Consider the following 13355-nt stretch of genomic DNA (forward strand, 5'->3'; position numbering starts at 1 on the left):
AATTTGACGGGAAAGCAGAACCCCCTAAACCTCTCTTACAACCTATCTGTCCATCTTCAAAGGTTTGTCCTTCCTATACACATAACATTACATTTACATTTACAAGTGAAAGCCACGGGTGTGCTGACACAATATCATGCGCAGTTATGCCCATGCGGACGCAAAATCCGCTTTTTCGCTACAGAGGTCACAAGCAAGAGACTAATGCAGGCAGCAAACAAGGCAGAGAAGAGGTCACAAGGAAGAGACCAGTGCAGGCAGCACACAAGGCAGAGTAGAGGTCACAAGCAAGAGAGCAGTGCAGGCAGCACACAAGGCAGAGTAGAGGTCACAAGCAAGAGACTAATGCAGGCAGCAAACAAGGCAGAGAAGAGGTCACAAGGAAGAGACCAGTGCAGGCAGCACACAAGGCAGAGTAGAGGTCACAAGCAAGAGAGCAGTGCAGGCAGCAACCAAGGCAGAGTAGAGATTACAAGTTTGAGGTCAATCTAAGCAGCAGACAAGATAGAGTCGCAGTCACAAGCTGAGATACTGACTGAACAGGAACACTAGAGCATGGGAACACTTTAGAATATACTGTAAATGCTATAACTGACAAGTTACTACTGCAGATGGGGGGGGGGGAGCAATGATAGAGTGAACCTAGTGAATACTGCTATTTGCTGTGCTTACTTTCCTGCAGCAAGATGTCAGGTACCAGGAGAGAGACAGCAGGTGAGGTGCCAAAGGTAAAAAGTAGAGATGAGTGGTCCGGTACTACTCGTTACTTTTCCGCAAATTAGCATTAGATTTTAGATCTGAACATAACTGAATAAAACCAAACCGCTCATTAACCCTGAGCGTTACCTATAAACCCCGAATCCAGGTAAAATTATATCCATTATATGTACTACATGGACCAGCACATTTGTAATTGCTACACTAAACTGCACAGTTATAGATAGTACAAGGCTAAGCACTGTTATAGTTAGTACACTGCTCTGTACTTTCAGTTCACTGACTCAACTTCAGCTCAACCACCGGAAACCCAACTTTTCTAAGCAGAGGTTTGTAAGCAGCAGAGAAAGAGGAATTGAGCAAAGCAGAGGGAGGAGAGCTGAGAGTTGGGACTAGGAAGGTTCCTCTTGCTCAGCCTGTCAGGGTCTAAGGTCCAGCCTGGGTGGGTGGGTTTGCAGGGAAGGGGGTGCATGGAGGACGACATCTGGCTTTCCTTCCTGTAGAGAAGTCGCAGGGCTGGGCAGTGTATCCTGGGGACAGGCTGACCATGGAAGATGTAAGTTACACATCACCCTGTCTATTCACCCATTCTGCTTCTACATCACCTGCTTGTCTACTATGCTTAACCCTTTCCCATCTAGGGCTGCAGTGATGCTGTGACTGTTCAGCATCTCCCTGTGATAATGATAACCCTAGTACAGGGTACAATTATTCTATTAGTCCTGCAGCAAAAATAAAACTGATTTCCTACTTTTCTTTCAGCTTGTGATTTTGCAAAAGGGCAGGAAAAGGGGAAGAGTGTTACAACTGTTTCAACAGGCATTACACAGTGTGGTTAAACTACTTGTCAAGTGTGATGAAATGGCTACTTACAGTTACACTAAGCCCATAGCAGAACAGAAACAGTTAAGTCGTGTCCTTTTCCGCACACCACAGTATTCACCGACATAGCATTAAATAAAGATGCTGAGTACAAACAGGGCAAGAATCTGCCTATGTATGAATACTCATGATTCTGTGTACAATTGTCTTTGCTGCATTTACATGAAGACATGGGATAAGAAGAATAGTTGCAAACAATGCTAAAATAGTGTAAAACCATCTGATGGCGAGCATCACCAGCTCTGGGGGTTTGGGAATGGATAGATGAGAAGAGAAGGAGGTCAGATACACTGATGCTGGTCCCTGCAACTCACCAGTGTTATTCCAATTAGTAAGACATCAGAAAGACACATACACTTTAGAATGCAGAGTGGATCTCAGTGTACAGAAGGGGTTACTATACCAACAGCTGTGTGTCAAGCTGTGGTGGTTTCTCTCAGCACTACCCAGATTGTACTCTGAAATCAGAAATGTTTTGCAGCTGATTAAAAGTTTCCAGCTCTGCCACTGAAAGGGAGCTCCGCACTGTTATAGAAACATCTGACAAACGCATTTTGTCACTAGGCTGGAATATTAAAAACAGGTCTGTTTATTGAAAAGTGATTCAAATATACTCTTTCTCAGTTAAAATCTTTCAGGGGGTGCTGATAGGCCCAGTATAGTCTGCCTGAAATATTTGGTCTAGTATGTTATGTTTTATTGATACTAAAATTAAATGAATTCACTCTTTAACTGCCAGAAGAAGCGGACTGGTGCCGTGAAACGCGTAGCAGTTTGTTGTGAGACTTTTTGCTGTCATTTCGATTTTATGCTTTATTTTTTTTTACTGTCTGATACTGTGATTTTATTTCCATTTTATTGTTTAGGATTTATTTTTTAACGTTTAGATGCAATGCATTGCCTGAAATGGCGAGAAAAGCGTTTATTGCGATATTTGTACATTTATCTTCATGACAATTTGCTAACTATTTAAAGAAAACAGCAAGGTAGAATTGCTTGACTCTTTATACGTAAATAAACTGATGTTTCAACTTTTACCCGCTGTTTGGACATTCCTGGTGTATATAGGTCACTATGAGTAAGGTATTTGTCCTTTTGGATATCATAATGTCACAGACATAATTCTCATAGATGACTCACATTCATGGGAACCAGCGGTATTACAGCAAATAGAATTACAGTGTCATAGACAATATCTCTAATGGATTTCTAAATACATTTTATAAGTGTTCCTATCAGTGCTGGATAGTACTTTTCCTTTAACAGACTACCTCTAGGGAGACGTATTCTCCTAAGGTCGCAGATCCCAACACACTTTGAGGCACCGATCCCATTTCTATTTTGCTATAAATGATACATATTTTGATGGAATAAACATTTTTTTTTTTACGCCTCTTGAGATTACTTTACTGTTCACAAGATAGTAAATGTATTATTCTGCATGTACTTGTTTGATTTAATGCCAGACTTTATTGCACAATATTATTCTACACTGGGGGCAAATTTACTAAAGTGCAGGTTTATAAAAGTGGAAGTGTTGCCTTTAGAAACCAAGCAAGTTCTATCTATCATATATCTGGGACATTTTAGAAATTGATAGAAATAATTTCAAAAAATTACTCCTAGGAGTAGTTAATCTAGTGATACAGCTACCCATTTTAACAGGGAAATCATAATAAAGGTTGTAATAATGCAATGTAAAAATATTGGACAAAATAAATGAACACATTGGCAATATCAAGGACACCATAATATTAAGAAAAAGTAGTCATCAATGTGTGCCAAGGTTATCAGGAAATAGTCATTATGTCGATAGTCAATATGATGATGGGAGAATGCCAACATGGTTATAATGTTAGTTAAAGCATTTTAACAAAGTCGGCATTATAACTGGTTTTTTTTTTAAATCTGGTTATTAAAATTTCCACGTTTTTCCCCAAGTACAGACATATAAGAAGTAATTATTAGCAACAACATAGTCGAAAATAGGGAATAAAATGACAAAAGTGTAAACATGTCAATAATGGGTGATCACCAAGGTTATCTAGAATAACAATGCTACAGTCAAGGGACTAGCTAAATAAAAATGTCAACATAACACATAAAAATTAGCAATCTTATCAAGAACCATAAGGATCAGACATGTGTAGATACAAAAGAGAGAAAGTAACATAAAGAATAAGAAACATAGGGGTAAGGAGAGAGAAAAGGGGGAAGAAATGGGGGAGGGAGCCAGTCGGCGCATACCGCCATGATCAATATATTGTTATCAAAAGTTGATGGAACTATATGGTATTCAAAGGAGGTTCGGCTTCAAAGTGGCTAGTCCATGGGGTCCAGACTTTAACGAAGTGATCTGGAGTGTGATGTAATACAGAGGTGATTCTCTCCATTCTATAAGCAGACCATATCACATTGATAGTGGCCAATAAAGAGGGGGGGCATGGACGATTTCCATTGTGATGCATTCAATCTATGTTTGATGAGTTTCTGCGAGGCTTGTGAGAGATGAGGGCAGAGTCATAACTAGACTTTTTGGTGCCCTGTGCCAGAAAGAGCATTGGCGCCCCACCCTCATTTTTCAAAGTGACATAATGCACCCAAAAAAAGGGCCATGGGCTCTTGGGGAAGGGCCAGGAAAGAGATAAGGGAGACCAGGAGATGCTGGGGATGAAATAAGAGGAAGCTACAAGTGAGAAGGATAATAAACAGAAATTTGACAAGCCCAAACAGCGCCCCCTGACCTGTGGTGCCCTGTGTGGTGGCCCGGCCGCATTAACCCTAACTACGGCCCTGGATGAGGGATAGGTCGGGACAACAATGAATAGAAAGGTAAGTCCGGCATTTGTACACCAGTGACATATTTGATTAAAGCGTGAACCTCTGACCAGAAAATTTGGATAATGGGATAGGACCACCAAATATGCATCAGTGTTCCTAGTTGACCACACAAATGCCAGCAGAGTTCCAAAGTGGTAGGGTAAATCGCGTGTAGATGGGAAGGAACTAGATAACAGCAAAAGTAAAGTTTAGAAGAGTTCTCTTGCACATGAACAGAGATAGAGCTTTTGGCGACTTCAAGTCTAATTTGGGACCACTCCTCGGGGGTCAGAGTCTCACCCACATCATGATCCCAGGCCAATTAATGCACTTCTTTTGGTGACTGTAAGAAAGGAGTAGTTGGTAAATAATAGCTATAAGTTGTCTGAGCATGCCTGCATAAGGGGAGAGCTAAAGGGGGGGGGGGAATAGGTGTGTAGAAGAGTGTGGTAAAAGTGTCATATTTGGTAGAATTGGTAAAATACATTGTGAGATAGGGAGAAAGGGGACTGTAGACTAGCAAAGTAGGGAAAGGTGCGTAATTGGCAATATCTAAGGGGAATAAGATATTTTGGCAGGTCCAAAAGTAAAATGACCGGTGGTCAATACCCAGGGGGACAGCGGGGTTGTTCCACAGATGGTTCAATAAGTGATAGTAGGAGTCAAGGCGATATAGTTTGGTACAGAAATCCCATATGGCAAGTGTGGAATGGGCAGTTGGCGGCAAGGCTATAGTCGGCACTACAACTTTAAACATGATGCTTTATGATCATGTTTACAAATATTATAATTCCATATATTCCACTGCTATTAATGCAATACAGGTCATATTAGGGAGTTAACTATTATTATTGCTGTACACAATCATCATGTACTATCTCTTTTCCAAGGGGCATATTCAATTTTACTACGGCTTGAATTAACATGACTCAGCTCCAATCTCTAAACACTGCAGGGCACTTCCTGGTCACATGCCACATCCAAGGTGTCCATCGGTGCCCCCCATACTCAGAGGCATGCCTCTATTAGCTCTCTTTCTGTGAAGCTTATTGCCTGTGGTGTGGATTACAACTTCTAGAAGTATATTAGTGCAAAAATCAAAGGAAATATTGGGAGCGCTTTTCAGTGATGTTTATTACAATGATATTATAAAATCAAGTATCAACCTTTCTGAATATTCAAATAATTTAATATAAAATAAAAAGATCAAGCTGGACCTAAAGCAAAATAATACCAGTAAAAAATTACCATAGGGATTATACATACAATGTAGCACCAGTAGGATAAAAGGAAACAATGTTAATACAACATGAATGAACAAACAATCCACATCGATATATTGTTTTCAGTTACAAAAGACATATTTAAATAATGAAATCTGTATATAAGAATGAGCATTGCACGATTGTAAAAACCTTCTGATCTCCTGATATAAATAATAATAATAATAATAATAATAATAATAATAATAACAATCAGTACTGTGTTTAGGCAGTATAACTGAAGGTATAACAGTCTCACTGGATCTGTGTGATCCCTATTGCATAAAAAAAAGGCTCTTACCGGAATAGACTTGAAAAAAAGAGCCTGATGTGCATACGGGAGGACAAGCCGCGTGGTCCGCTCTGTGTGATGAGTCCCGGTCGGGCTGAAATGAACGGCAATGTGAATCGGGTGCCCGCTCTGACGTAATTCTGGAATACCGGTACGGCTATGCTAATTACTCAGAGCCCTTATGCCCTTAGACATACTTACGTTCTTTTTAAGTATATTAGTGGCCAAAAGTAAAGTAATTGGGGCTCTTAAAAGGTGTCAAATGGCAGATTTTTACATGTTTAAAAAACATTGCACAATGAGAAAAAGGTTTTTCAGCAAACAAAATGCTGTACAATAATTTGGGGCGCATAAAACACACGTCAACTGTTTTTTTAAATCACTATTAAAGATTTGTTAAAGCCCTCCTGTAACTCCCACCGGCAAGCTTAAAAATATCTGTCCAATCAATGCAACATCCCCATATACTTGTCCCACATCAATTATTAGCATTTAGCAGAATATCACCCCAAAACAGGGGCGGATTGGGCCGCCGGGAAGCCGGGCCGTTTCCCGCTGGGCCGGTCCCTTATTTTATCTTTAGGGGCTGGCGGCGGCCCTTCCCTCACCCGCCCCTCTGCCGGCCCAGCTGCAAGCTGCTGCGATCGGAGCTCACCTCCGATCGTGCAGCATTACAGCTTCCGCGCATGCCGGCAACTGCCCCATTCCCCACCCACCCCTCTGTTTAGACAGCCCAGCTGCCTTCCGATCGGGCAGCGTTACAGCTGTCTGTGTGCACTTAAAAAAAAATGGCAAACGCCGGGGAGCTGCCGCGCATGCCCAGCTGCTGCAGCTCCCCCATAAGCCCTTGCGGATGCCTGTCAGTCACTTCTGACGGCACCGCCTCCAGGCTGTCAGCGGGCCTGCATGGCCGCCTCCAGGACAAGTTATGTACACGCCGGCAGGGCAATGTGCACGGAACAGCAGCATCCTGCACACAGGTGCCTACAGACCAATTGTTATAGTAAGTAAACTATATTATTTATACCTAATATATGTCTGCCTGCCTATATATATATATATATATATATATATATATATACTGTGTGTGTGTGTGTGTGTGTGTGTGTGTGTGTGTGTGTGTGTGTGTGTGTGTGTATATATATATATATATATACACACACACACTGTGTGTGTGTGTGTATATACACACACCCAAAGTGCCGCCCATCATTTACTTGCTATATACTGTGTATGTGAGTGCATAATAAATAAATATATATATATATATATATATATATATATAGTTGCGTACAGAGATGCTGAATCGATCTCGTTGGAGGCCATACTGTGATGAAATGCAACTTGCATATGGTTGGGGCAAGTTTTGATGGCGTAAGCAAGTGGTGTCGTCTAAAGGTACACCAAGCAGTATTGCAGCATTTGTAGCGTTAATGCTGCATACACATTTAACAAGCATAGTCTCAGTGATGGGCCCAGCGGTGGTGTCGGGAGCAACATCGCCATGGCAGGTGCCATGCTGCATTCGGCAGCATTGCCCTCGCTAACGATGTCACCTGTCGGACCTGCATGCAAGTCCAAGGGGCGATGTTGCTGACGATGCACGGGAGTGTGCATCGTCAGTTAAATTGAGGATACACACTAGACAATGTTCCCAATATGTCGTCCAATCCGTCCGGATCGGACAACATATCGTTTAGTGCACAGGTTCTCAAACTCGGTCCTCAGGACCCCAAACAGTGCATGTTTTCCAGGTCTCCTCACAGAATTATTAGTGAAATGATTTGCTCCACCTGTGGATCTTTTAAAATGTGTCAGTGAGTAATGAATTCACCTGTGCCCTTGAAAACGTGAACTGTGTGGGGTCCTGAGGACCGAGTTTGAGAACCACTGGTTTAGTATGTACAGGCCATAAGACTATGTGTCTCAGTCCTTGCAGATTCAGATGCACGGCTGTGCACCATGCAAGGGGTTAGTAGTAGCCGCAACTGCGTTCAATTTAGAATCAGGGCCTATAAAGATGGAGTATCCCATTCCCTCAGACCCCGCCTCTCAACAGAGCCCGCCCCCATCAGGGCTGCTTCCAAAAATTTCCCGGGCTGGTTTTCCGTCCCAATCCGCCCCTGCCCCAAAATGTCAGTGCTGGCTAAATTAAGCTAATTAAAAACTTCTAAGAGGTACATTTACTCAAAGTCGATTTTGGTTCAATTTAAAATCCACCAAAATAGAACCAACATCCCCACAAAATCGTCCACGGTGTTTCTATTCATAATAGATTATTTACAAACAGTCGATTTTGGGTTCTGATTTCGATGGTGCATTGGTTTCTATTTGAAGTTCTAAATATGTTCTATTCATCCTCAATAGAACCCAAAATTGACACAAAATTATACAAAAGCATTTCAATTGGCCAAAACATGTCACATGCACTGTATTACCCACAAACACCTTCATCCCAGTGCTAATTTACATTTCCACAATTTGTAAAAAGTAATTGTTATGCCTTTAAATGCCTGATTAATACAGCCACAGTGTCCACATGCTTCTCTCTCATGTTTTTCTTCCATCACAGTGAGTTTTCAGACAATTCTACATGATTTAAAATCAAATAGAACTGTTTCTGGTTCTACTGAAAATGGTGATTTTGGGTCGATTTTGAGTAGATTTTTGGTCGATTTTTGTCTATTTTCAAATGGACTGTTAGTAAATAAGCTTTTTCTACTGATGGCTATGGGGAAGTACCAATAGTCTGTTTGAAGTTCTATTGTGTGTGACGTCGTATTTCTGGGGATTTTGACGGTATTGCATTTGGTAAATACCTGATTGTCAAAATCACCACCAATTCACCTCAAAATCACCACAAAATAGAATGGAACTGAAAATCGACCCTTAGTAAGTTTACCCCTAAGGGGTATATTTACTAAAGTGCAGGTTTTCTAGAAGTGGAGATGTTGCCCATAGCAAATAGGGATTTCCCCAAACTTTTCACCTGCTCTGGGGTTGCAAGAAAAAAGCTGCGTTAAATCTGATGGAAAGTTAACGCGGGTTCATTTTCACAGCTAATTGGATAGCGTTAACCCATGAAAGCAGTTTAATGCAGCTAATTGAATATGCCCCCATAATAGCTTCATCCACAGCAGAGCTTATTTGAAATAGTTACTTGTATTGTTGAGCTATTATTATTAGAGATGAGCGGGTCCGGTTCTCGAGAACCGAACCCACCTGAACACGGGGGTTCTGAGTAGGATCCGAGTCCGGCTCGGGTTTTCCCGTCTATGGGCCGTATTCAATTAGCTGCAAAAAGTGCCGTTTTGAGAAAAGTTTTCTCCGATTTGCACTTTGCGCCTGTTTTCAAAGTATCTCCATATTCAGTTCCATAGGCATAAACAATTTTCCACATATATGCAAAAATGCATATAACAGCCCTTTGCACCCCAAAGAAAACCCCACTAAATACCTTTATTAGGGCTACTAGTACTATTCTATATTGATTCCCAGGGTCACTGAAGCTTTTTATGGGGTACAGACTGATTTCCCCCCAAAAAAGAGGTAATTTTCGCTAGTTTTGCTTTAGAGAACAATCGCCTATCCACGTTTTACAATTGAATTGGGCGAAAACAGGGGACACGCACAGAGAAAACATTGCGGCATAACAGGCGAATGAGGCAAATTCATTACGCTTTTTGCCAGATGGCACTTTTTGCGGCTAATTGAATAGGGCCCTAACTCGGAATCCAATACGAGGCAAAACATCATGATCCCGCTGTCGGATTCTCGTGGACTTTGGATTCTATAAAGGACCCGGTGATCGGTGTCACTTTCACTCCAGCTGTGGAGAGTGTACAGAACAGACGTGCTCTGTGCTGCTCTGTCTATGCATGTGTTCTCAACTTCTCAAGGGTGCAGTGTTGTCGGGCTGGAGCTGCTGTCACTGTTACCCTGTCAATCAAGGGGATGCAGTACCATCAAGGGGCTGGGGCTGAAGTAAATAAAGGGCTGCTGCTGTCCTGTCCATCAAGGGGCTGGGGCTGCAGTACCATCAAGGGGCTGGGGCTGCAGTAAATAAAGGGCTGTTGCTGTGTTGTCCATAAAGGGGCTGGGGCTGCAGTACATAAAGGGGTGCTGCTGCGTTGTCCATAAAGGGGCTGGGGCTGCAGTACATAAAGGGGGGCTGCAGTACATAAAGGTGTGCTGCTGTGCCATCCTGTCCATCAAGGGGCTGGGGCCGCAGTACCATAATGGGTCTGGGGCTCAGTACATAAAGGGGTGCTGCTGTGTTTTCCATAAAGGGGCTAGAGCTGCAGTACATAAAGGGGTGCTGTGTCATCCAGGGGTGCTCTGTCAATCCAGGGGTGCTCTTACCCAGTACATAAAGGGGTGCTGCTGTGATGTCCTGTTCATCAAGGGTCTGGGGCTGCCATACATAAGGGGTGCTGCTGTGTTGTCCATAAAGGGGCTGGGGCTGCAGTACATAAATGGGTACTGTGTCATCCAGGGGTGCTCTGTCAATCTAGGGGTGCTCTTCCCCAGTGTAAAAAAAATAAAAGTTAAATAAAATTATCATTCCACAAAAAAATTTTAAAAAAAGGATTTTTTTTTTCAGTTTTTTTGTGTGTGTGCTAGCTACGCTATTATTGTTTGGTGACACTGCCGGGCCAGACCGCAGGTTATCATCCATGTATTGTGACACTATAAGTCGTAGCGCAGTGTGTTATTCTTATTCATAAAAAATATTGTGACACTAAGTAGTAGTGCAGTGTGTTATTTTTATTCATAAAAAATATTGTGACACTAAGTGGTAGCGCAGTGTGTTATTCTTATTCATAAAAAATATTGTGACACTGTAAGTGGTAGCGAAGTGTGTTATTCTTTTCTTATTCATAAAAAATATTGCAACACTGTAAGTAGTAGTGCAGTGTGTTATTTTTATTCATAAAAAATACTGTGACACTAAGTGGTAGCGCAGTGTGTTATTCTTTTTTTATTCAGAAAAAATCTTGTGACACTAAGTGGGAGCGCAGTGTTTTACTCATAAAAAAATCTTGTGACACTGTAAGTGGTAGAGCAGTGTGTTATTCTTTTCTTATTCATAAAAACTATTGTGACTCTAAGTGGTAGCGCAGTGTGTTATTCTTTTCTTATTAATAAAAAATCTCGTGACACTGTAAGTGGTAGCGCAGTGTTTTACTCATAAAAAATCTTGTGACACTGTAAGTGGTAGCGCAGTGTGTTATTCTTTTCTTATTCATAAAAAATATTGTGACCCTGTAGGTCATTGATACTGTAGTGTAATATTTAAAATTGGCACAAATTGACATGTGTGCTGTACCCCACTTCATTCGTGTTTGCTGATATGGAGAACGATCAGTTGAGAGGACAGCAGGAATCACATACTAGTGCTGGAGCTGCTGCCAGTGTCACCAGTCATGACGATACTAGTCCATCTACATCATCTACTGAAGCCGATGCCCAAGGGCATACAGGGCTTAAGTCAGGGCATCTAAAATCAAAGAACCAATCTCTTACAGTGGTAAAGAAAAAAAACATCAAAGGGAAAGTTAGCTGCAGAATTATATAAAATTGGCAATATGCCTTTCACCACATGAAGTGGCAAGGAAAGCCTAAGGCCTTTATTTATGACTGGTGGTTCTGCCTCTTATGATGATGTAAGCCCTTCTCCTTGTAGACGCTTCAAAAAATTAAAATCGTTAAGGCACAGGAACCAACTGTGCACTCAGAAATGTCACAAATCTCTGAGGAGAGTCTAAGTGTGTTGGCGGGTGCCATGTGTGAGCCTGACCTTTCCAATACTGTACTAGAAGAGGAGCCTCCTTCCACCACTTGTGCATCCTCTGCAAATATGGGGATGAGCAGCACAAGTTAACATGCTGACATAGAAATTGAGGATGCTTCTGTGGAATTGCACCAGGATGAGGATATTTGTGTAGCTGACGCTAATAAGGATGTTGATGATGAGGATGTTGTTGATGAGGATGTTGTTTATGTAAATAAGAACCCAGTGAAAACAGTTGTTGCCCATGATAAGGAAAAGCCCATTGTCATCCCTGGGCATAAAACAAAACAAATCCACTTCTTATGTGTGGAATAATTTCTACCCAAATCCAGACAACAATTGTCAAGCCATCTTTACCCATTGTCATGCCAGAGTAAGCAGAGGTAAACAGCCTAACCTTCTAGGAACCTCTTCCCTGTTACATCATCAACAGCGCATCCATCAAAAGTGTTTGCAAAATTCAGAAACTTTGGCTAAAAAGTAACAACGAGCAGTCCAGTGTCAGCTAGCTCCCTTCTCTCTGCTAGATTCAAGCACCTGGCATCTTCACCACCAGCACCTTCATCAATAATATCCTCAATCATGATCAGAAGTAGTCGTGCATCCAATTTGATAAGGTTAACTCAGTCCTCCCCTATTCTGGATTCCTCAGAAGAATCCATGAGCGCCATGCCTGTTACTGCTGCTGCTCTAAGTGGATCTTCATCCCAGAAGGGAACCATTAACACTACTAGCAGTAGTTCTAAAAAAAACAATTAACTGTTAAACAATCCTTTGCAAGGGGGAGCAAGTATGACAGCAGTCACCCAGTTGTACAGCAGATCACTGACGCCATAACATCTATGCATCCGGTATCCGCCATTAGTGCAGTGGGTTTCAGACAGTTGATTGAGGTCCTCTGTCCCCGCTACCAAATCCCATCTAGGTTCCACTTCACTAGAAAAGCAATTCCCAGCCTGTACAGGGACATAAAAAAACTTAACTAATGTCCTCCAAAATGCCGTTTTACCCACTGTCCATTTAACCAAAAATATGTGGACAAGTGGAACAGGGCAAACGCAAGATTACATGACTGTAACAGCCAGTGGGTGGGTGTATTGCCTTCAGCAGCACCAACAGCAGCAGCATCTAAGAAAAAGCAGCTTATTCAGAGGCAGGCTACTCTGTGTATAAAAGGCATACTGCTGATAACCTCTTAGAAAAACTTAGGGAAGTCATTGCAAAATGGCTTACCCCGCTTGGACTCTCCTCGGGATTTGTGATTTCTGACAATGCCACCAATATTGTGAGAGCATTACAGCTAGGTGAATTCCAACATGTCCAATATTTTGCTCACACTATTAACTTGGTGGTGCAGATTTTTTATTAAATGACAGGGCCGTGCAGGAGATGCTCTCCGTGGCTTGCAAATTTCTTGTCATTTTCGCCATTCAGCAGGTGCATGAAGAAGATTGCAGCACCTGCAGGAAATGTTGAATTTGCCCTGTCAGCAGCTGAAGCAAGAGGTAGTTATGAGGTGGAACTCCACTCTTTATATGCTTGAGAGAATGGAGGAACAGCAAAAAGCCATCCAAAGCTACACAACAAA

General features: G+C 41.9%; 1 protein-coding gene across 1 annotated transcript in view; it reads left to right on the plus strand.

Annotated features, from left to right (window-relative positions):
• Positions 1-1198: 1198 nt before the first annotated feature.
• The window catches only part of PLEKHO2 (pleckstrin homology domain containing O2), an 85509-nt gene continuing 73352 nt past the window's right edge, over positions 1199-13355 (plus strand). Inside the window, exon 1 of the mRNA XM_088452871.1 lies at positions 1199-1273. Within this exon, the coding sequence (XP_088308997.1) occupies positions 1265-1273 (9 nt within the window). The 5' untranslated portion in view covers positions 1199-1264. The remainder of the gene's footprint in view (positions 1274-13355) is intronic.

The sequence above is a fragment of the Taudactylus pleione genome, unplaced genomic scaffold (genome assembly GCF_031769625.1).
Source record: "Taudactylus pleione unplaced genomic scaffold, aTauple2 ptg000556l, whole genome shotgun sequence".
NCBI classification, from domain to species: Eukaryota; Metazoa; Chordata; class Amphibia; order Anura; family Myobatrachidae; genus Taudactylus; species Taudactylus pleione.